Below are 23917 nucleotides of genomic sequence, written 5' to 3'. Positions count from 1 at the left end.
AGTTAACTGTAAGAAATCTATTCCACTTGTTTAAAAAACAGACAGAGCCCTGGAGGGTGCAACCCCAAATCCATCCCACCCAGCACTTGGGACTGACTCAGTGCCCACCCCTCCAGGAGGGGACAGGATCTGCTCTGAACTGCCCTCTAAATGACCTTGCAATCTTCCCTTTCCTTCCCTCTAGCTGGGGTGATGCCCATGACAACAACTGATCCTGGTGCATTCACCCAGCACCTCAGGAACATGCCTGGGGTGAAGGCAGGTATCAATAACTGGATCAGCTCAAAGTAACTCATTTATACAACAGCTCAGGACATCCTGCAGCAAACACACATTTTTAAGCATTAGTTGGGAGAACATATCAACCAGTCTTTGTCCATTCCCACAAGCAGTTTTTCTTCCCCACCAAGGACAAATTGCCTTGACCATATCACAAAATACTGATTTTTACAGGTATTTCAGAGGACATCAAGTATTCACCAAGCTGGGCAAGAGGGCTCCATTCCATAGGGCATGGGAAGTCTGGGAAAAAGCAAAACAAGCCAGACTTCTAAGACAACTTACTTGCAAATGAAACCTCCACTTTCACATTTCCTCCTGGCATCCGTGTTCTCCGGGAAGAGCAGCTCAGGCCTGTGGAGCACATCCACCAGCACCGACAGCTCTGCCTGGACCAGAGGGCGCAGGCGATCCTCCAAGGCTGACACGATGTCCTAGGAGAGAAACAGCCACACCAGGTTCAGCCAAACATTAACACCACAGATCCAGAGCTGAATTCCTTTTACCAACGGTGGATGAGGGGCAGGACAACTAGGTCTGTCCTGCCTGAACAAACTACAAGACCCGAGGGGGTTTGCTCAGGTGAGACTTTCAGTTCTGCAGGGCAAGGGGGCTGTGCAGTCACCTGTAACCTCTCAATGATGTTCCTGTAGTCCCTGGAGGCAGCCAGCACCGAGTCCCTGCGCGCGGCGTTCCGCGCCGTCATGCGCCAGTTCATGGCGGTCTTCTGCACGATGTTGTGGGACTTCAGGAACAGGTTGTTCACCTGGCTGTCCAAGTCCACGGGAATGGCAATCGCCCTGCTTTTGGCTGCAACAAGTGAAATCAGTGGGAAATGAGATCCTGAGGCCGTGAGCCAACACAAAACAGGACAAAGGTCTGTGCAGTCCCTTCCTTCTACAAACTCTCCTTCCCAGGCTGAGAGGAAACAGCTCAAGTTGCACCAGGGAAGGTTTAGATTAGACACTGAAAGGGTTATAAAGCATTAGAAAGGGCTGCCCAGAGAGGTTGTTAAAAATATTGGTTTGTGGTCGCTTGAGTTCATGTTTTACTGGTGGTGCTGGGCTGGCAGCTGGACTTGACCACCTTAAGAGATCTTTTCTAACCTTAACCATTCCATGACTCTTTGAGTGCATTTTAAACGGGGCAATTTGAACGGGGCAGGGTCAGGCCTGGGCAGGATTATGTTTAGAGGCTTCCACACCTCAGAGTTGTTACTGTTGTTTGAGGTGTGGGAGTAGGAATCCTTCCCTAAACACACACCTCCAAGAGCTCGTGCTGGCACACGTGGACACACAGCAGCAGAACCTGACCCCATATCAGTACACTTGTGGACACTGGAAGCGGAGCAAATTTATGGGCAGGAGTGGCACTCCCAGCTGCACTAGGGAAGGGTCAGGTTGGACATCAGGAAGAATTTCTACATGGAAAGGGTGCTCAGGCTTTGGAACTGCCCAGGGAGGTTTGGAGTGCCCGTCCCTGGAGATGTCCAAGGAAGGGCTCGAAGTGGCACTCAGAGCTCTGGGCTGGGGACAAGGTGGGCACTGGGCACAGCTTAGACTCAGTGATCCTGGAGGACTTTCCCAACCTCAACAATTCCATTAACACCATCTCCCTGCTGCAGATCAACAGGACTGCAGGGAGTTTTGAGGTTAGACAGAGAAAGCACTTCAGGTGACAGTGACAACATGCACTGCTCAACCACGATGATCTACCAGCATGAGCCTGGACTGAGAGTTATCCCAGGTGGCACCTGCAGGACACAAACCACACTGTCCCCGTGGCAGGACGATGGCCTGGATGGCCCCACTGGAGCAGGCAGCTCTGCTCAGCCCCACTCCTTACCTACGTCGGAGAGCACGCGGATGCAGCTCTCCACAGAGGCCTTCTGGCTGGGCATGAGCCAGGTGCAGTGGTACACCCTGAACACCCCCTGCAGCAGCTGCACGAACACGGGCTGCCGAGTCTGCAAGGCAAGCACAGCACAGTCACAGCCCTCGCCTGCAAGGCCAGCACAGCACAGCCACAGCCCTCGCCCTGAGCAGGGCTCAGCTGCTCCCAGCCCTGCTGGCACTCGCCAGTCCCTTCCAGCTGGGCTGCAGCACTTGCTGGGCAACTCCCCGTGGTGGCAGCGTATCTACCACAGGATCAGCAGCTGGATGGGAAGGGTGGGAACCAATGCTGGAAGGGAGAATGAAACAGGAGCTTCTGCAGCAGAAAGGCCTGGTAATTGAGGCTGACTAAGCAAAGGAAGTGAGCAGTCACCTTCATCTGTTTTATCAGAGCTATCAGCAACCCTAGCACTCAGATTCCTCTTTTAGTGTTGACCAGCAGCTGACTCAAGAGGCCACAGGTAAATGGGGCTTGGCTATGTGACAGCAGAGCTCCAGAGTTGGAAACTCATCATTCCAAGCATTATTAGCTGGTATCCAATTCACTAGGAAAGCAGCTGTGTGTTATTTGGAACACAGGCAGTGGTTAGTGGCAAACACTGCAGCTGCTACGGATCAGCCAAAATCAAGGTGTGGTTTCCACCCCTGAATTTCACAAGGTGATTTCCACTACAGACAGGTGAGCTGCTCCAACACACCCAAGCCCACGAGCTCTTTTCTTTCACCTTTGCAGCTGCCCAACAACAGTGACCAAAACTCCATTTGGTTTTGTACAGTGATTACTTAGTAGAAGAACATATTACAACCTGTAGAGGAAAGAGCATTTGAAATATTTCAGTCTGAGAGGGAGCACCCTGTGTCCCTGTGCCCACTAGCTATGGAATGCTTCTATCAGCTACAGGAACTACACCACAGTGCAAACACCACAGGACTTAGGAACCAGGGAAAAAATACCTCATTTATTCTGGTCAACAGTAAAGCCTGTTTGCAAGAAAAAAGCGGAGTTAGAGTAAAAAGCCAAGTCTATCAGCTAATTAAAGCTATCAGATCAATCAAATAAAACACCATTACAAAATGCACAAGAGCAGAACCAAAATTCAAGCCCCCAAAATTGCTAAGAGGCAAATACCCATTATCCTTTCTGGAAATAAGCCAAACACCAAAAACCATGGCAAACAACAGCATCCACCCAGGGCCCTGAAAATACCTGCATGTTTGGATTTAAACCACCCACGTATTCCTTACAATTCATGTCTGAAGACTTTTTTGTCTTAAAAACCCTTTAAGATGTTTCATTTGATTAAACAAGGTCAATAAATCAAATAGGAAATTTACTCCATGTCCCTCATGTCTGCTTACTGCACCTGGGAAGAGAAACCTTGGGCAGCAACAACTTTGGAGGCAAACAGGCTGAACAATGTTTGTTAAAGAAAAGCTGTGGGCAGCTGACCTTTGCCAAGAGATTTGTGTTCTCCTAATTTTATGTGAGTTGAACCACATGATGGATGGACAAGGTGTTCCCTGAACTAGCAAGGCTGACTCAGGGCAGGAGGAATTTCAGACCCACAAGCCCTGACATGAAGGAGCAGGAGGCAAGAGGAGGCTGGTTGGCATGAGGAGGTGCAGCAGGAAGGGCAGGGAGGGACTGAACCCAGAACAGAGTGGTCACATCCCTTGCCTACAGAGATCAGCCCACCTGCAGCACCTCAGAGGGGAGGAAATCCCACCTGGAGCAGGGATGGACACCAGGCAGGTGGGACAACAGGCTGTGCTCCTCAGGGAGGAGAATCCTGGGTATAGACAAGAGTATTGACAGGCAGGAAAAGGGAGAGAAACCACTTTTAACTTGGAGATGTGGAGGAAAGATGAATCTAGGACAAGGCAGATCTATCAACTAAGATGGGAAAAGAGGTGAACCAAGTGACTTCATCTTGCTAGACAGAGGGGGAGATTGAGAAACTAAAGAAAAACTGCTGATATAACATTAACAGATGGCTAAAATAGGATGGCAAGATATGTATTCAAATGCTGCATCTCAGAGATGACAAGTGAGAGCAGGGCAGCTCAGGTACCTGGCACAGAGGAAGGGCAGAGCCCAGGACAAGGCCACAGTCTCCATGTCTCACTTTTTTGAGGAGCACAGAAGGTGCAACAGCAACCAAAGTCACCTGAGGAGCAAATCAGCTGCTGCACTGCTCACTCGGGTGAGGTGAGAGACAGGCAGGGGTAGGACTGGATGAGCTTTGAGACCTGGAGATTGCACTGCAAACACCTGCCTCTGGCACTACCAGGTTGCATCAAGTTTCAACAACTGCCCCTCTCAGCCTCCTGCCAGAGCTGCCAGACACCTGACCACTCCACCCACACCCTGCCAGAAAGTTATTTATGCATAAAGAACAGTGTTATCTCTGTGCAAATAGAAATATTAGGGTAACATCCTGACTCTGCAGCTCTGCTGTACAACTCTCTGCCTTCTCCTCTTCAAAAGTGTTCCAAGCTCCTCCTTCACATTTCCCCAACTTCTGAACTAGGCAAAAGTCTACTTGGTGAGACACAGGAGAGCTTCTGGATTCTTGTTCTGTATCCTTTTTTTTAAGGGCAATTAGAATCTTTCTGTAAAATATGCTGTCCTCACTCAATCATCCTTGCTCTGTGATATGTGTGGAGGGGGTTGGACGAGATGGGCTTTGAGGTCCCTTCCAACACAAACCCCCCTGGGATTCAATGACACACAAGAACTCTCTACAAAAGACCTTGGTGGTAGCACAGAGTTGAAGGCACTGATGAATCAGTGTGACATTTGAGCTTTTCTAGAAGAACATTTGGACCGTGACCTACATGTTTCTCCCTTTCTACAGCAAAAAGACCAGCCTGGTCACCAAGAACTGCGTCGTATTGGCTCCCCAGTTACACCACCACTGCTCCTGTGTTTCCTTTGCACTGCAAATGTCACCAAGTGGAAAGCACACAAGTGCCCTGGCAGTGCTGTCCCTGAGTGTGCATTTCCCCACCTGCAGGGTGGTGCTCTGGTCGGAGAAGGGGGAGCTGAAGAAGGTGGTGACGATGCTCATGACGATCTCGGTCACGTACTTCTCCAGGATGGAGTCCGCGTGCTTCCTGTCACTGGTGTTGTTGCAGGCCTGCAGCACAAACCACAGCAGGGTCAGGGGCAGCTCACCAAGCAGCTGAGACTGCAGTTCCTCATGTCACATTGTCCTGGGCCCAGTTCAGTGACCCTGGGGCTCTGCATCTCCAGCCCAGAGCAGAGCCAGCGCTGTTCCTGGTTTGGTGTGCTGGCCCAGAGCACGGCTGGGGGAGGGAAAAACCACAGTGTCTTGGAGGAAGGCAAGAGCAGGATGGGGAGGACTGAGGTGTAATGCTTTCGTATGGGGAAATACTTGGAATCCCAGGCAAAAAGCCATATGGCCAAATAAACACCAAGCCTGGAAAACAATCTGTCCTGACCTGCCAAAAAACGCTGAGTGCTGCTCAGGAAGGAGCTCAGTGATGCTGGCCAGAATAAGCAGGCCAGGTGGCAGGACAGAAAAGGCACTGGACAAAGGAGCAGGGTGTGGAGCTTCACTGAGCTTTGGTTTGGGCTTGGATTTTTTCTTTTAAAAAGGAAAATATGAATGTGTTCCATGGAATATGACTAATGAAATCCACAGGCACAAGGAAAAGGACACACATATTTGAAGGAACAGAGTATTCAGGGTACTTGTTGCCCTGATGCACTGGGATGTCTTATCCTTGCTGCTCTGGAATAAAGAGGTTTTTAAGCTGAATTCAGTTCCTTGGTGCAGATACATTACCCGACAGATGTCAACCAGGAAGTTCTCAAACAGCTTCCACATGTGATTACTGGTGTAAATCTCTTTCATTTCTACTTCTGTGTCCACATAGCAGTGATTCAAGAAGTTGATGTATGCTATTTTGACCTAAAAGTAGAGAAAATAATTCATAAAGAATAAGAACCTGAGTGGCGGCATGAATGAATATAATGTCACATTAAAAGTGCTACATAGATAATTTGGAATTCTACTTCTTCCTTTCACTTGAACACTGGTGAAATTTAATGCCATGAATAGCAAGACACCATCCAATAAAAAACCACCAGGATTACTGCAGACAAAACGTCAGCATAATAATAATTTCCAGCTCTGCAGAACCATCTGTTCAAGGTTAGCAGCACATCCATAAACCTCTCTGCCTCAAGAACCCTACAAAATAACCAAGCACAGCATCACATTCCCACTTGCAGGGTAAGGAGGAAGTAGGTAAGGATTTAACTTGACTGTCCAGGTTGGCTGGGGGTGCCAGCAGCAGGGAAGGACTGCAGCTCCCAGCTCACTGCCCACCTGCACCAACCCCCTGCCAGGCCAGGCCCAGCAGTATGAACCCTCCCTCACCCAAACCCAGCACACTTCAAACACAAACAGCCCAGCTCTCCTGCAAGCCCTCACCTCAGGTATGCAATCCTCGTGGGTCACCACCCTGACAATGTCATCCAGAGGCAGCAGGGAGTTGCATTTGATTTCTGTGTAGACGTTTTTGCCCTCTGTGCACACAGCCAGCAGCTCCACCAGGTGGATGTGGTACATCAGGGGGCTGTTCTCGTCCATCCTGTCCCTCTCTGACCTCATCATCTGCACCAGGGTCTGGAAGGAGGCTCTGTCGTTGTAGAACACCAGCACATCTTCCCCTGCATTCACCAGCTGAGGGCCAAGGAGAACATTCCATCAGCAGAGCCAAGCCTGGGATCCCCCCCAGCATCCCCTCGTGGGGCTGTCCCACTGCTGCTCCCCAGCCCCTCAGGGCAGCTGGGCACTGCCCTCAGGGACTCAGGGCTCCAGGAGGACACTCCCATTTAACTGACCCCTTCTGAACCACCCAGGAAATTCAAAGCCAGCCCAGCTGCCTGCTAGCCAGAAGCTGTGCCAAGAAGTTTGTGACTTTCCATTGTGCCTTTCCATGTCACCCCAGGTGACTTCCTAAGGCAGCTGTGGACAGCCCTGTGCTGCTGGAGAGCTGCCCAGAGCACAGGGATGGGAGGACTGCAGGGCTCCCTCCTTCCACCCTTCCCAACAAACCCCAGCCATCTTCCAGGACCAGGGAGTGACATGTCAAGTCACACACTGAAGATTTCCATCAGCTTCACATTTGACACTTGGCTGGCCATGATTCAAGAGATGGAACTCCAGGAGGGGAAGGAGATGGAGCAAACTGAGCCTTGGTTCACTGCTGAGCACACAGCTGGAGGGATCCAGGGCTGTTCTCCCACAGGGTTTGGGGAAAACAGCAGGGAAAGTTGTAAAAAAAAACAAACCCAGGGCAGCTGCTGACCTTGGGGGAGCCCCTTGCTGAGCACCTCACACTCAACTAAGTGTTGAGAAGCTAATGAAGCTGGTTTTGAGCTGAACAACAAAATATGGAAGATTTTTGATCCACCCATGAGGATTGATGCTCAAAAGCCAGAGCTGACAAATCTGATCCTGGGGCTCCCCCTGCTGAGGAGGCCAAAACATTCCATCAGATGTGCAGATCTGCCAGATTCCATCCAATATCCCCCTTAAAGGCATTCACTCACCCTTCTCTGACCTCTCCCATTTCCTGGCTCCCCAGTTTCCAGTTTCCCACAACCTAAAGCCAATCCTCACCTTCTTCCCCTTCACACTTGAACAGCTGAGTAAGCACATCTTGCTGAGACTGTCTGCAAGGGCTTGGAGAGTCAGGACAAAGGGGAATGGCTTCAAATTGAGACCAGGTTTAGATGGCAGAAAAAATATGGGTGGTGAGGGCCTGGCACAGCTGCCCAGAGAAGCTGGGGCTGCCCCATTCCTGGAAGTGCCCAAGGCCACACTGGATGGGGCTTGGAGCACCCTGGGATAGTGGAAGGTGATTCATGGTGGTTCTACAATTTCATAAAAAACTCTAATTAAAATGCTATCATGGTGAAATTCTCCTTCTGCTTTAGTGATCTTGAAATTAAACTACTTCTCTTCAAGCCAATTTTACTAGACAAAGGCACCCTTGCTTCATAACCCCACCTACATGCTGCTGGGTACAGGCCTGGGAAGTAACTCGTGCCATTAACAACCAACCCCTCGTTACACCTGTGAGTCAGGAGCTCAGAGAGCTTTTGGTCACAAAAAGCCTGAGCTTCCTGGGAGCTGCAATGCTCTTTTTGCATGGTGAGAGCTGTCAGCTTCTTGGCAGTCCCCGAAGCGAGAGGATCAATTTGTCATGTTCACCAACTGCTATGTGCAAACTTCTGTTCAGACCCTGCAAATCTCTGCAGCTCTCACCTCAGCCATTACCATATCTTGGCATTTCTTAATGAATTTCCCCTCTGCCTTGACGATGGTCTGCAGGAACTTGATGTACTGAACGTTCCTGCCGTGCGTCTCGATGCAGTGGACGAAGTGCTGAACCACGCGCTCGTTGATCTCGCTGCAGAGCTGGAAGTTGTTCATGAAAATGTGCTGCATTGTCACTGCTTCCAGGATCTGAGGGAGGGGATGAAAGGGAGCAACAAGTCAGAAAATCAACAACTCACCACACCCCCACTGGGGTTAGGGTAGAGCCAACACTCCCGCAAGCACAGGGCTGAAGGGAACTTTGCTGGGGACCTCAGCTTTCAACACCGCTGCTCCTAACTCAGCCTATTTTTCACCCCACTTCAGCCTCTTGAACTTTCTACACTGGAACTGCCCTAAACAAACATCTTGCCAACTTTTGAGGCTTTAGAATGAAAACAAAACGTGACCTCTTCAACCAATCTTGCAACAGAACAGCCCCAGAGGTATCACCAAGGACAGTGCGGTCCCTTCTCTTGCTAGAACAAAAAGATAAATCACAGCCTGAGGTTATTCTTACCCCTGGGTTAAGGAACAGGTTTATGTGCTTGTGCAGCAAGGCCTGGTTCTGTTGGTTCCCAGCACAGAAGTTCTGCAGGAACTCGTGTGCAAGCTTCATTATCTCCTGCATCCTCGTGTCTTCAGCCTGGGATTGCACGACAAAGAAGAGGGGGTTAAAAACAATCCAAAGGTTCACCTTGAGGTGAGCACAGGATGAGCCACAGCTCCAGCAAGGGAACTGTCACGTCTCTCACACCCCAAAGGAAAACAAACCTCCACCCAGTTCACAGACGTTTGGGATGAGCTGGGCCAGCTCCACGCTTCCAAAGAGCGTCAAAAATAAAGCCCATAATAGAAATTACAGTAGTTTATTCTCTAAAAGCGCCTATTCCACATCCAGGCCTGCCAGCAACGTGCTTTAGTCACTTCTACTCTTCTGAACACCCGGGCCCCGTGGCCAAACCACACATCATCACCTCGGGGCTGCCCAGGAAAGCTGCCACGTCCCTCGGCAGCGCCTTCCCGCAGCCACGGACGGGGAAGCTCGTGGCAAAGCAGGAATGGAAAGCTGCTTTTGCACCAGCTCAGCCCAACTGATCCTTACTGGAACCTCCACGCTCCTTGCAGCCTTCCAAGCACTGCTGAGGAACCCGTGCCCTTCCTCTGACGTCAGCGTGGATTCCCAACCCAGCGACGCAGGAGCCGCGCTTTGGAAAATTACTGTCTGTTTTTATTTTTAAGGAATTTCGTATCTTTCCAAGGGTGAAACCCCTTCCACACTGCCTGTCTGATGCACATTCACACGTAGGGGACAGAAAGGGGATGATAAGGCGTTGAAGGGTGTTTTTGCTGCTGATTTTTTAGCAAAATATGATGCAAGAAACCGCGAGAATTAACATTAATCAAAGCTGCTGTGTAGAAGTACTGGTTCTCAGAAACCTGGTGAGTTTGAAAGAGAGGACAGCAGAGCAACCAGGAAAATGTGAAGAGGTGCCTCACCTCAGCACTGATAAATACCTGTCACCTGTGATGAACGAGCAGCCAAGGTGATGACCTTGGGGTGTGCTGTGTCAGCACAGCCTGCTGCTCTGCAGGCTCACAGGCACAACCCAGGCCCAGTGGGCTCCAGCCTGCACAGCTGCCAAGTGTTAGCCCTAACAAGGCTAATTAGGAGCAGCAGACCTCACCTGGAGAGCCAGTGGGTATTTATTCACCTCTAAGGGGGAGTTTAGGACCCTACAGCTGAGGGAAGGTTTATATCTACTGCCCATCAAACCTCTGGGGGATCAGGCACCCTCCCTTCCCTCCCTGTCCCCAGGATGGGCTCACCCAGCTGCCTCACAACGAGGGTCTTGCTTCCATCAACCCAGCTTTACCTCAAGGCAGCACCTGCCTCACATGAAAAGCTCAGAGCTGAGCCTTAATTCTGAAGTATGATGCTTGAATATATCTTCAGGCAATCTGTATATTCACAGGCTTCAAATAAACAGACTTTGTCTGAGCTCCTTATTTCTGAGAGTGGGGATTTCCTAGACTATGAGGCTACATAAACCAGCCTCTGTGCATCCAGTCTGCAGGGAGGAGGTTCAGGAAGATTCAGAGGAGGTATGAAAAGCCTGTCAGCATGACACCAAGCCCCACCTTCTCGTAAGGGATCTGCAGCAGCTCCAGCACCACGGCGTGAGCTCCCATGTTCCTCAGGAGTCGCTGCTGCTGCTTCCTGCTCTTCCTCACCGAGGCCCCCTCCTGCACGCAGAGCTTGCTGAGCCGCAGCAGGATCTGCAGGAGACACTGGCCTCAGAGCCCAGCTCTGGCTTTTCTTCCAGAGAACGCCAGGTCCCAGCGAGCAGCACCAGGGACCAACTCATCTGCTCGGAGCAGAGCGGCTCCAGGCAGCCCCTCGTGGCCCAGGCTCCATCCGTGGCATCTGACTAGGGCTGCTGGACTTGGATGATCCTTGTGGGTCCCTTCCACCTCAGGACACTCTACAGCTCTGAGATTCTATGCTCCTGCAGAACTCAGCCATGTCAAGTGAACACAACATCAAGCTCCACAGCAGAGCCACAGACACACCTCCAGCTCACACCACACCAGCACCACAGCACGTTCTTCATCTGGTATTTTCTACATTAAATTTCAACTGCACAGTGGCTTTGAGTGCAAGGTACTCAGGACAGGGCAAATTAAATGGCTTCTCCCCTTGCTTAGTGCCTTTGTAGTCCTTAACAATAAAAATATTGTGTTACCATTGAAACAGCAGCAAACGTTTCTCACTAATCCATTCTTAAGGAAAGAATACACACGTCGTGCTTATTCTATCCTGGCTTCTCATTCAAGCTGGGATTTGTTATTACTCAGCAAATAGTTTCCACAATGGCAGAGTGACTCAGACTTTCCTGGGTGCCTCCCTCTGACTGCAGCTCTCCAGAGCTCTGTTACTCATTTACACTTCCAGTGAACTATCAAGAAGCAAAGTTTTACCTCTTTTACTACCCGGTAGTTGTAGCTGCTAGTACTTTCAGGCTTTTGAGACTTGCTGTGACCTTCCTGAGGATAAAATCAGACAATTTATTAGTAGCTTATACTACTGTCTACATGAAGGCTAAAATTACCGTTCTAGGATAGCGCCCGCTCTCCTCCTGGGAAGGACTGTCATCCTCCAGCTCTGACAGCCTCAGAAAAACACACACAATTATCCTGTCAAGTCACATTGACCTCTAGGACACAAAACAAGGTGAGGGAGGGATGATTTCAGAGGCAGCAACCTCCCGTCCTTTGCCTGTCACATTCTGTCTCTAATCAAGTCTCCCCTCAGAAAAAACCCCTTCCTTTCTCTCCCTATTGTTATTGAACTGTCACTGCACAAATACCAAGAGATTCCTCACAGCAATGTGTACAAGAAAAGCAACAAGTGGATTACTTGTATTTACTTCCAGCAATAAAAGTTCCTAAACCAGGCACTGCTTCTTGCATCCCCTCATCCAATCTTTCCTATTTGATTGCAAATTACATGAAAACAAGAGATGCTCAAAGAGTTCTAAGCCTGATGTGCATGTGGGGAAATCCTGTGTAATCAGGTAGAGATAAAGCACAGTTGTCTGCTGTCATTTAATCAAGTGCCATGACTCAAAATGCATCACCTGAGCAGCTCACAGCTCTGCCCTTACCTTACTTGAGGTACTTTTGACTGCACAAATCCTGTGCCACCCATCAGTGCTGAAAGGACACAGCTGGGGAGCCAGAGCAACCCAAACCAGCCCTGTCAGACCCTGAAGGTGACACCTCAGGGGCTGCCACTGGGCTCAAGCTCTCCCCTCATTCCTGCCTCAACCTGAAAGCAGTAGAGAGAACCTCACCTAGGCAGTGTGCTGGGAAGATGGGCCTTGGCACAGTTCTGACAGCAGCTACACCCTGCAAATACCCACCCAAATTCACACCAACACAACCCAATTACCTCTTTCTTCTTGTGCTCGTTTTCACCTGGCACACTGTCCATGGCCTCATCAGGACCTTGGCCTTTGTACACCCAGAGCTCAGATTTCTCCACTATTGACCTCAGCTGGTCCAAGTCTTGTTTGATCTGCTTGTAGTTGTCAACATCTTGGCTGGTAACGAGCAGTTGAACCTTACAGGGAGGCAAAGCCATGAGTTGCACAAAAAGAGCTGGCTTCAGCTGCCATAAATACATCCAGATGAGGAATAACTCTCTCCAGACACACAGGTACCTGCTTGAAAGCCTGAAGGACTTCTTGTCTCTGGCTGAAGTGCCTGAAGAGCAGCTGCAAGGCACCAGACACCAGGGGAGGGTAATCGTGCATCGTTAAATGCAGCAGCACCCGCAGGAAAGTCCTGCCCCCGTGATCATCCAAATCCAGAGGGGTGTTCTCCTCACTGCAAACACAGGAGTCAACCAGCACGTTAGACTGAGGGTCCCACCAGGTTCTAAGTCCTCTTACCAGCGGCAGAAAACCTTTTTTCCTTACTTTTAAATAAAGGGGGAAATGGTACTGAGATTTTACTGCAGCATCGAGCTGGGATGCACTAATCCTGCACCTTGGCTTTCACCCACAGCACAGAGCCCTGCCCTGATGATCCTTCTGGCTGAAGAGCCCCTGTTGCTGATCTCTGGATCCAAATGGACCCACTCTGAGCTGCACCAAAGCCACTTTAGGAAAATGGAGCCATTTTCCCAGTCCCCACTCCTTGGGAGCCCTCCAGCCTGGGGATTCCCCTCGATTAGCACCTGTGAAGAGATACTTTCCTTCCACCAAAGATCCCCTCAGCTTGTTCCTCAATGTGTTCAAAGTCCAGGGCTCCTGAAAAAATAAACAAGACAAACACATGAGGTCAGAGTGGCAGCAAAGATGTTTTTCCAGCTTAAGAACATTTCAAATGGCAAGTGGGGACCTGAAACAATTATCCCATTAGCCCCTTGAAGATTCCAGAGTCTTCCCTAAGCCACACAACCTCATTCCTTGCCAAATAACCCACCTGGGACATTAGTTGGCATCTCTTGACTACTACTTCCAGTGGGGGATTCAGACATCTGGGCATTGCTTTCATCAAATTCATGTTTAAATATACAAAGCAGGCAGGAGATCCTGTAGTCCAACCGCACATTCAGAATAAACTGATGACACAGAAGTAGGAAAAAAGGTGAAATAATCTGTGTATTTCCATCACATCTACAATTCACACAAAGACATAACTGAGAGAGATGTGGATTTAACCTGGAAGAGTTGCCCAAGGTGGAGAGGCCCTGGCACAGGTGCCCAGAGCAGCTGTGGCTGCCCTGGATCCCTGGAAGTGCCCAAGGCCAGGCTGGACAGAGCTTGGAGCACTCTGGAAGGTGTCCCTGCACATGGCAGGGAGTGGAACTGGATGAGCTTCAAGGTCCTTTTCAACACAAACCACGCTGGGATTCCATCTTTCCATGATATGTAAATATCACCTCCAAAACCCCCAGAATTCAGTAATATTTTCCAGGGATTTCAACGAGCATGATACACACACATAATAAACACTGATGAGTAAAACATTTTGGCAGGGTTTTGGTGCCTCATTCCTGTGTGATGCTGGCATCCTCACCCTGTCTCCCAGGAAAGGAAAGCAGCATTTCCATCTCCATCCTGAACGTGTGCTGCTGTTCTCCCGGGGTGCTGGGGCACAGGAGCAGGACCTGAGCTGCCAGGAGCCAGGCTGTGCCACACCAGTCACCACTTCAGCTGGTGGTGAAACCCCCAGCCTAGCAGAGACCACCTTCCCCATGGTCTTCCTCTTGAGGAAGGAGCTACAAAGCCAAGAACACTCAGAGTTCTTGCAGCTTTTGGGGGAAATGCTGAATGCCAGCTTGAACAGCCCCTGGTAGCAGGGAATACTGGCACACTGAAATACCCCCTGCACATGCCAGGCCACGAGAGAAGCTCTGGCTTGAGCTGAAATTAGCAATGGTGCAAGGAAGGAATGGAGCCTCCCCTGTGCTGCATCTGCTGCTGAGGGAAGGGCAGAGCCTCCCACGGGGCAGGGGGAAGGAACACCACGGCTCTCCTGCTGCTCTCCTGCCTTCGCCCACCAGGCTCTGGCAGCAGGCTGACCCCCAGGGCTGGCTGACAAAGCTGCTGAGCACAAAAAGGACTCCCACACCCACAGAGGGAAGATGCATCTCAGTGCAATAATTCTGAGTCAGTAACGAGGAAAAACGCGTGCATCCCAAAGAGCTTGGGGTGAGCAAGTGAGAAAGCCAGAGATAGAAGAGAGAGAGGCTGGCTGTGCATGCTGAAAACACATGGCAGGCTGATGGCTCTGCCAAGAGGAGTCTCGAGATCTCCCTGTTCCTCAGGGCACTTCAGATGGCCCTGCAGACTCAGAGAAACTGGGAAGTCAACAGGGTGGAAAACGACAGCTCTGCCTCAAGTCAGACAGTCACAAACCACTGCTAAATACATCAATGTCTACTGCAAACTCTTTTCTAATAAATTCTTTCAATAATGGCACAATATTGTCATAAACAAGTTGGGAGCCCTGTGCCTGACAAGGTCACCCTGGCAATACTTTCCCAGGCTGAGAGTCAGAAGTACATTCAGGACACAATTAATGCTGGAGGGCAGCACCAGGAGCTGCATCCACGTGGTACCTGGAGTATCTCGATGATCTTCAGCTTGGTGTCCATGACCAGGATGTCCTCCTTCTCTGGCTCACTCTGCTTGACATTCCCCTCGGGGGCAGCTGCCAGGGGAGTCATGGGCAGGAACCCCCCGCCCCTGAGCACCACCTGGGTCATCAGCTCCCCCACGCCGTGGATGGACCTCATCACATTGCTCCCTTCAGGAGGAAACAGCCAGGGTTAGTGTGCTGCAATGGGGCTGCACTGACAGGGCAAGCCCGGCCACATCCTGCAATGGGAAACTGTCTCAACATTACACATCCAACCCTGGGGACAGGGGAAGCCAACAGCAGCACTGCAGTGCTTGGGGAAGGCCCCTGCCCGTTCCCATCACAGGCACAACTCAGCTTCAGAACCAAGCCATGGACAGAGAGGAGATTTGCAAACACAGCATCACTGGAGGGGATTGTTCTGCTCTGCTCTGCACTGGGGCAGCCTCACCTCCAGTCCTGGAGGCAGTTTTGGGGGCCAAAATGTAAAATCTAGATGTTAGAAAGCACCTAAAGGAGGCTACAAAGATGGGGAAAGGACTAGAAGAGAAATGATACAAGGAGCAGCTGAGATCTCTTGGTCTGTCCAGATGGGGCAGAGCAGACTGAGGTCAGACCTCACTGGGTCCCAGGAGCAGAGCTGGGGCAGCTCCCAGCTCTGCTCCTGGGACAGGGACAGCACCCAGGGACAGCTGCAGCTGGGCCAGGGCAGGTTTAGGATGGATTTTGGGAAAGGTTCTTCCCCAGAGGGTGCTGGCACTGCCCAGACCCCCAGGGAATGGGCACAGCCCCAGAGCTCCAGGAGCTGCAGGGATGCCCAGGGTGGGATTTGTGGTGCCTGTGCAGGGCAGGGGCTGGGCTGGATGATCCCTTTGGGTCCCTTCCAGCTCAGGATGTTGTGTGACTTCATTGCTCCACCCCACAGAGACATTTTGAGATGAACTAGAGCCACCCAAGCACTTTCTGTCCTACACTTTCCAGCCTTACCTTTACTTTCCTCGCCTTTTGCCATCTTGGTAATAGGGAAGATGGTAGTGATGTGCACACAGTCTAATATAGCAAGGAGGATTTTGGTTAGTCTGAGGAGGTCACAGAAGTTGTAGAAACCAAAATATATCAGATTTCTGGCTAAGTTAACAACCTACCAAAATAACAATAAAAAGCCTGATTAATACTGAACATTTTGCTATCACAGTCAAGTTGTCTTAACACAGTGACAAGATTAAGAACCTGGCTGAGGGTCACATTTTATCACAATATCTGGGAATTCTGCAGGACTGTCTAGTTCTACACCACAGCAGAAAGTTTTCTACTTTCCTACAAATACTGCAATGCTTGCAGCTCATGTCTCTATCTGCAACTGATATTCTGGAGCTACAAAAATCAGACTGTACTTGTCTCAAAACAGGGCAAGACTAGAGGGAAGGTACAGATAATTTTATCACTGTCTTACAAAAAAGATATCACACCCATAAAGCTGAGCTTTGTAACTTTCAAGCTATAAAGTTCCCCCACAAGTCCACCCCATAAAGATCCACATAAAAACATCACACACAGGGCAAATATTTAATGTAGCCCCATTATTAGAAGTATATGACATCAACTGTAATTTTTTTAGGATATCACAGCTTTTTTAAAATTAATGATTATTTGCTGCACTGATTTGCAACGTTTTATTTGCACAGACTATTTTAACAGGTCAGTAAGTCACAGGACACTTTTCTCTTGGTGAACATCACTCTAAGCTCTGGAGACTCTGTGCATGCAAACAGTGTCTAATTTTTGAGATATTTATCCCAGTAAAGCCTGGCTTTGCAGTAACTCTGAGAGCCCAGAGAGTAAACAAGGCTGCTGCAAAGCTCAGACAAACTGACGTGCATTAATTGTATTTCAAGAACCATCATTGCAAACTCAAACTTCAGTGGGATTACTTGCACCAGGAGAAAGGAGCCAGCTGAGGCTCAGCACTCACTAATTACACTCACTAATTACATGCCAAACTACCTGGTGCTGAAAAAATAACCAACATTCCACAAAAAAAAATAGGATAAAATCAGAACTGGATAACTACCTCGAAAGTGAGCTTATTTTTCTCTTTATCAGAGAAAGGGAACCTCTGACACACCACATCTCTTAAATATTCCTCTACAAATTCCATTGTTTGTGCAAATCTCTCCTTAATTTCATCTTTGGAAGTTCCACTGCTATCATAGCTGAAGAGGGGAAAAAAAAGAACAAAACAAAAAAGAAAACAAAACAAAACTTAGCATGCAAATACACAGGGCTCTTTTCCCCCCAGTACAATTTGTCACTGGTTTGTGAAAATCTAAGAAGAGCTAAAGGCTGGTAAATAATTTATCCAAATGAGGGAGTCAGGACACTGACACCAGAATTTCCTGGCTTTTGTTGGTTTATCCCATATGCTCATTAAGTACTATTTTAAAACATCTGAGGAAAACAAAACAAAAAAAAAGATAATTTTGTCCCAAAAAACACAAAAAGCAACCTCATTATTTGAGTGGAAACAATGACAAGTGATGTGCAGCACTCAGGAGAATGGGTGGCCAAGAGAGGCTGAGTGGGGGCTGTATTTTTCCTCCAAATAAAACCAATATATATGCAAAGCAGATATTAATTTTTAATATAAATTCTAGGGTTTTTTCTCAGTATGTGCAGAGTGACTTTGAGAAGGACAATCCCACCACCTCCCACAAAATACTTTTGCTTCCTGTTTGATCACTTATCACTGGTGAGCCTCTGCCAGAGCTAAAATAACCTGGTTTTATATTTTGGCCTTGAAATTTGGTTTATTATCTACTGCATCTCTCTCAGCAGAGAAAACCAGGCTGGCAAGGAGGGAAATACAAGAAACCACTGGACACCAGTGTTAACATTGACAAGACTTAAATTCCTAAGATGTAACTTTAATTTTAGGTGTTCATTTTCTCCAACTGAAACAAATGAGCTCTGAACAGTTGAGTACTATAAATTTGGAATTATTAATTAAAGAGTTAATACAAGTGGTCAAGAAACCATGTGCCTGCTCCAGCTGTGGTTTTGTGTAGGTTTTTGAGCACCGTGCCAGAGGATTTTCCACTGGAAGTTCAGCAATGTGTCCTTGTTTGAGCATCTCCCCCCTTGTTTCTGCCGGTGGTGGTGACCTCCCATAAGGACAATCTGTCCTGAGGGGACCACACTCAGAGGAAATGGCCCCAAACTGGGGAGGTTTAGAGAGATTTTAGTGGAAATGGCTTCAATGGAACAGTGGTCAAGCCCTGAACAGGGGGCCCAGGGCAGTGGTGGAGGCACCATCCCTGAAGTGTCCCAAAGATGTGTGGATGTGGCACTTGGGGACACGGCTCAGTGCTGGATGTTGGACTTGAGCTTGAAGGGCTTTCCCAAACTTAACAATTCTGTGTTTCTCATGCAACCAAATGAGACAGGAGGGGACATAAATCTCCCTGCTCTGCCCAGGTCCAGGTCACTCCATGGTCACATCATTCAGACACGCTGTGACCACTGAGCTCACCCCACACACAGGGAGCTTATTCCATTCTCAGCAACACCTTACAGGGCGTTTCATTTATTTACAAACAGCAACTCTATAAACAATGGACGACTTCAGCACTGATGCTGCCTTAAAACCCCACAGCTGCTGCACATGGGTGAAACCTTGTAAAGCCACGACTCAGGCCTGGTGCTTGGGCTAAGCACAGCTGATGGCTGGATGTGTGAGAATCAGCCTGCACATCAGAATCAGTCCAGCCATCACCCCTGTCCCATGGGAACCAGCCTGCACCTGGGAGAGGAGGGACTGGTACCTGTGGGAACCATCTTCCACCCAGCACACACGAACGCAAACACCTTTAGAGAAGAGAGACTCTGGCGAGCTCTAACCAATGAAGTGGGCAGCAACAAGCGACTGCCCGACGAGAATTAAACAGGATACTTGCAGAAAACCACACAGACACGAGCAGTGAAGAGGGGAGGGGGGTGGAAAGCCACGCTGAGCATGCCAGCTGTGCCAGAGCGCAGCGCCAGCCGTGCCAGAGCGCAGCGCCAGCCGCGCCGCGCGCACTCACTCGTCGATGGCGATCTCGGAGGGGATCTCGGACCAGAGGCGGGCGTACTTGACCGGGGTCACCTGCTCCTGGGGGTCCCTGTCCACGTGCATGTGCAGCATCAGGCGGCAGAAGGAGGCGCGCAGGTCGTAGGGCAGGTTCTCGTCGGCCATGCAGCGCAGGATCAGGTCCACGTCCAACTGCCCCGAGATCTCGTTGATGGCCAAGTACTGGCGGTCAAGGCACATCCGAGCAAAGAGGTTCAGCTGGTATCTTTGGGGGGAAAAAAAGGGAAAAAAAAGAAAATTATGTGTTAATTTATGTAGGCTTGAAGATTATGCTTTAATTTCCTGTGTAAAGTATATATAAATATATATATACACAATCTACTTTAACCCTTAGAAACAAAGGCACATTCAAGCAAAGAGGTTCAGCTGGTATCTTCGGGGGAAAAAGGGGAAAAAAAGAAAATTATGTGTTAATTTATGCAGGCTTGAAGATTATTGTTCAATTTCCTGTGTAAAGTGTGTGTGTATATATATATATACACACAATCTACTTTAACCCTTAGAAACAAAGCACATGTAAATAAGCATATATACAGTATACTTTATATACATAAAAATATACATATAGTGTATATATAAAGTTGGTATCTTCAGGGAAAAAAAGAAAAAGAGAAAACTATATACATAAAAATATACATATAGTGTATATATAAAGTTGGTATCTTCAGAGGAAAAGGAAAAAAAGAAAGTTCTATGTGTTAATCTATGTAGGCTTGAAGATTATGGTTTAATTTCCTGTGTAAAGTATATATAAATATATACACAATCTACTTTAACCCTTAGAAATAAAGCATATGTAAATAAGAATATATAAAGTATACTTTATATACATAAAAATATATATATAGTGTATACATAAAGCAAGAGTTAGAAATAAAGCATATGTAAATAAGAATATATAAAGTATACTTTATATACATAAAAATATATATAGTGTATATATAAAGCAAGAGGTTCAGCTGGTATGTTCAGGGGGAAACGGGAAAAAAGAAAATTTTATGTGTTAATCTATGTAGGCTTGAAGACTATGGTTTAATTTCCTGTGTAAAGTATATATAAACATATATACAACATACTTTAACCCCTAGAAACAAAGCATATATAAATAAGCATATATAAAGTATACTTTATATACATAAAAATATATATATAGTGTATACATAAAGCAAGAGGTTCAGTTGGTATCTTCAGGGAAAAAAGGGAAAAAAGAAAATTATGTGTGTTACTCTATGTAAGCTTGAAGATGATGGTTTGATTTCCTGTGTACAGTATATATAAATATATATACAATCTACTTTAACCATTAAAACAGAGCATATATAAATACATAAAAATAAGCATATATAAATATATACATATAGTATACTTTATATACATAAAAATATATATAAAGCAAAGAGGTTCAGATGGTATCTTCGGGAAGAAAAAGGAAAAAAAGAAGAAATTATATTATTTAATTTATGTGGGCATGAAGCTTTAATTTCCTGAGTACTGTAAAGTATATATAAATTTATATACAATGTACTTTATAAATTAGATACAAAGTATATATAAATATGTATAAAGTATACTTTATATAATATATATAAAGCCAAGTATAAATAAATATAAAGCATATATATAAAGTATATATAAATATAGTTATACTGTGAAGTATATTGATATACCCTTGTGTATTAATAGAAATAAGATTACATTGTCTATTAATACAGCTCAATCCTTACTGTGGAAAGAATAAAGCACTTATCAAACACTAGCAAACAGTGGAACAATAGCATAAGTTAAACGGCATAGAATAAATAACATAGAATCACTCATTAAATATCATAAAATCCCTGAAGGCTCTTTAAAGATGACCCTGTTTCATCCCTGCCATGGCAGGGACACCTCCCCTGTCCCAGGCTGCTCCAGCAGGCTCAAATAAAACTAGGTATGAGGAATGTTCCTGCAAGAATCATTTCAATGAAAGCAACAATTCAAAACAAAATGGTTATTTCAACAAATAATCTAGTTGTGCTTTCTGCACTGCCACAATTGAGCCTGTCAAATGACTCTCAGGGGTTTATAACCCAGACACAGGAATTCGGTCTGGGCTGAAACCTGACCTCACACCATGCCAAGAACTCGGTGTCTTGTCAAGTCATCTGGAAACCTCACCCGTGTCAGAGCTGCCCAGAGCTGTGCAAACAGCCCTGCACACCCAGCCTGGGGCACCAGCACACAGAAACACATACAAAGTATGATGGATTTATTTACAAACAGCTTCATGCTGCTGCTGCTGGCAACACAGGGCCACTGAAGGCTTGGGGAGAAAGCAGGAGGCACAGAGAACAGCAGTGACTCCTTGCAAACCAAAAGCAAAGCCATCCACACACCCAAATCCTGCAATCCCCAAGTGCACAGGGAACCCAGTGGTCACCTGCAGGGCATTTTTCAACACCCACCAGCAGGACACCAAGCACTAAGTGCCTGGGGAATCCAACACACTCAAAGCCTGAACTATTTTTTAAAAATCAGTTTCAACTGGCTCATGTCAACACCTGGACTCCTCACCACGAGTAACTTTGTGCTTTCAGCTCTCACTGCTGAGAGCCTCCACCCTCCCTCTCTGAAGGCTGTTTTGTGCATGGAGCAGGAGCTTTGCTGCCCAGCACAGCCTGCCCAGGCAGCCCTGCTGTGTGCTGCTCACCTGTAGTAGCTGAGCACGTCCCGATCCTCCTTCTGCCCCTCCTTGGCGTCCTGGGCCAGCTCTCGGATGCTCTTGCTGCGCATCTCCTTGTTGCTGTCCCTCCAGAACAGCCACACTTCCTCCTCGTCCTCTCCAACCTCCAAGGCATTTTCTCCACTTGACACCTCCTCAAATTCAAACCGTGAGAGCACCAGCCTGGGGGAGAAAGGGAGGTTACATTCCACATAGATCCTTCACATCTCTTTTAAGACGCTTGCTAAAATCCATCTTGCCCTTTCAGCAGTAGCATTTTACTACACCAAATCATTCAGGTGTATTATTAAAAGCATTAGATTATAAGCTCTCCATTCAGCCTTAAAAACGATGAACATTTCAGCTCCTTTCAAGTGAAAAAGATAAAGAAACAAGGAAGTTAAAGACGCATAATAAGGGACTTTCAAAACCTTCTTTAGAGGAGAACTGGATTCAAAGATCATTCAACAGACCAGGAAAAGACATGGGAAAGAAAAAATTTATTCATTTTGTATCCCATAAATGCCAAGTGGATCAGAACTTCTTTCTGTTTATGTGATGAAGTAACTAGAAATAAATCAGCTGCCAATACTAAAAAGGCTTCCAGCAAAGAAAATATCAACACCAGAAAAAATCCCAAATTAAATACTCAAGGACAAATAAGTGATGTACCAATGCTAAGAGTTCGTGGAAATAAATACAGCCTTTATGATTTCAGGACAAGAATTAAATGTGAAAGTCTACTCTCAGCCATTTGTGTTTGAAACACTACCTGCTTCCCTTTTGCAGTATTTTGATATGGTTGTCTATTCCCTAGTACACATATTGAATAAAGCCATCTTTACCAAAGACAAATGGGATTTGGTGCCTGCTCTGAGGCCTCAGCAGTGGCAGAGCAGAGCTGGAGACCCAAACCCCACCTCAGGGAGGAAAGGTGAGCAGAGCCAGAGCAGCTTCTGCTCTGCTGCCAGCTGAGCTCCCTCGGAGCTGGGGGAGATCAGCCCAGGAGGCTGCACACCCCCCTGCAAAGTCTGGGTGCTTTGCATCAAATAGGAGAGATCTGAGGGATTTCTGCCCGTGGGGCTGAGGGTGCACCTGGCAGACACCTGCTGTCCCCAGCCCTGCTCCGTGTTTGAAGAGGATCCACAATTAATTCCCTGCTTCCCTGGGACGTGCCAGCAGCGTGCTCAGCTTTGAGCCACCTTCCCTTCTGCTTCACACCAGGAGAACCATGTTGAGAGGCACGGACTTACTTGGTTTCAATGAGAATGTCTGCATTGGAGGGGTTCAGCACGGCCTTGCAAATCAGCTCCTGTGTCACGGGAATAGACTTGTTCATGGAAACGCACAGATCCGAGAGGTAATCCAAAAACCTGTTGGAAAGCACGAGCCAAAAGGGTATCAATCACTGCTGAGATCTCAACTGAAGCAACCTACATTTCAGGAAGCAAACAGTCAGAACTCCACTTGAACAGTGCAGAGCAAGACTTGCTGCCCGAGGGGACGGCAGGGCGAGTGCCAGAACACAGCGAGCTGGCTGTGCTTCCTCCTGAGCAAGCTGGCAGGTACAGACTTTTCCCAGAAGGAGAAGGGTAATCACATATTCAGAAATGCAGCTCTCACCTGGGCTCCCTATTTTTCCTCACGAGACTCACGAAGGTGTCAATCTCAGCAGCTGTGATGTGCTTCTCCAGGAGCTTGCGGTTGTTATGGAGCAGGGCTGTGATGGTGTCCTCAGCCAAGACATCATAGCCAATCTGCTTCTGCATGAAGCCAAACTGCTTGGCAATGTATTCCTTCAAAACACACAGGCAAGGAGGAAGGGGGTGCAATTAGCCCTCAGAATTTGAAATAATAACAAAAAACGGGTGGATGTTTGTCAATACCAACACTCCAAGGAACAAAC

At 47.7% G+C, this 23917-nt stretch overlaps 1 protein-coding gene across 8 annotated transcripts in view; it reads right to left on the bottom strand.

Moving 5' to 3' along the window:
• ITPR1 (inositol 1,4,5-trisphosphate receptor type 1) overlaps positions 1 to 23917 on the bottom strand; it is a 157868-nt gene that overhangs the window by 73143 nt on the left and 60808 nt on the right. For 7 of the 8 annotated variants that reach the window (XM_039733936.1, XM_039733937.1, XM_039733940.1 and 4 more), the window contains 21 exons: positions 23635 to 23807; positions 23265 to 23384; positions 22000 to 22194; positions 19264 to 19515; positions 17253 to 17394; positions 16169 to 16322; positions 15162 to 15349; positions 13520 to 13658; positions 13290 to 13344; positions 12754 to 12919; positions 12483 to 12653; positions 11510 to 11575; positions 10670 to 10807; positions 9048 to 9173; positions 8477 to 8677; positions 6635 to 6886; positions 5984 to 6109; positions 5183 to 5311; positions 2125 to 2245; positions 905 to 1089; positions 565 to 713 (listed from right to left, as the gene is read on the bottom strand). In XM_039733936.1, the coding sequence (XP_039589870.1) occupies positions 565 to 713; positions 905 to 1089; positions 2125 to 2245; positions 5183 to 5311; positions 5984 to 6109; positions 6635 to 6886; positions 8477 to 8677; positions 9048 to 9173; positions 10670 to 10807; positions 11510 to 11575; positions 12483 to 12653; positions 12754 to 12919; positions 13290 to 13344; positions 13520 to 13658; positions 15162 to 15349; positions 16169 to 16322; positions 17253 to 17394; positions 19264 to 19515; positions 22000 to 22194; positions 23265 to 23384; positions 23635 to 23807 (3248 nt within the window). The remainder of the gene's footprint in view (positions 1 to 564; positions 714 to 904; positions 1090 to 2124; positions 2246 to 5182; positions 5312 to 5983; positions 6110 to 6634; positions 6887 to 8476; positions 8678 to 9047; positions 9174 to 10669; positions 10808 to 11509; positions 11576 to 12482; positions 12654 to 12753; positions 12920 to 13289; positions 13345 to 13519; positions 13659 to 15161; positions 15350 to 16168; positions 16323 to 17252; positions 17395 to 19263; positions 19516 to 21999; positions 22195 to 23264; positions 23385 to 23634; positions 23808 to 23917) is intronic. The other variant, XM_039733939.1, reaches the window with a different exon arrangement.

Source organism: Passer montanus, unplaced genomic scaffold (genome assembly GCF_014805655.1).
Source record: "Passer montanus isolate IOZ18808 unplaced genomic scaffold, ASM1480565v1 scaffold9, whole genome shotgun sequence".
Classification (NCBI taxonomy): Eukaryota; Metazoa; Chordata; class Aves; order Passeriformes; family Passeridae; genus Passer; species Passer montanus.
The sequence above is the reverse complement of the archived record's forward strand: the minus strand, read 5'-3'. Positions and strand labels throughout refer to the sequence as shown.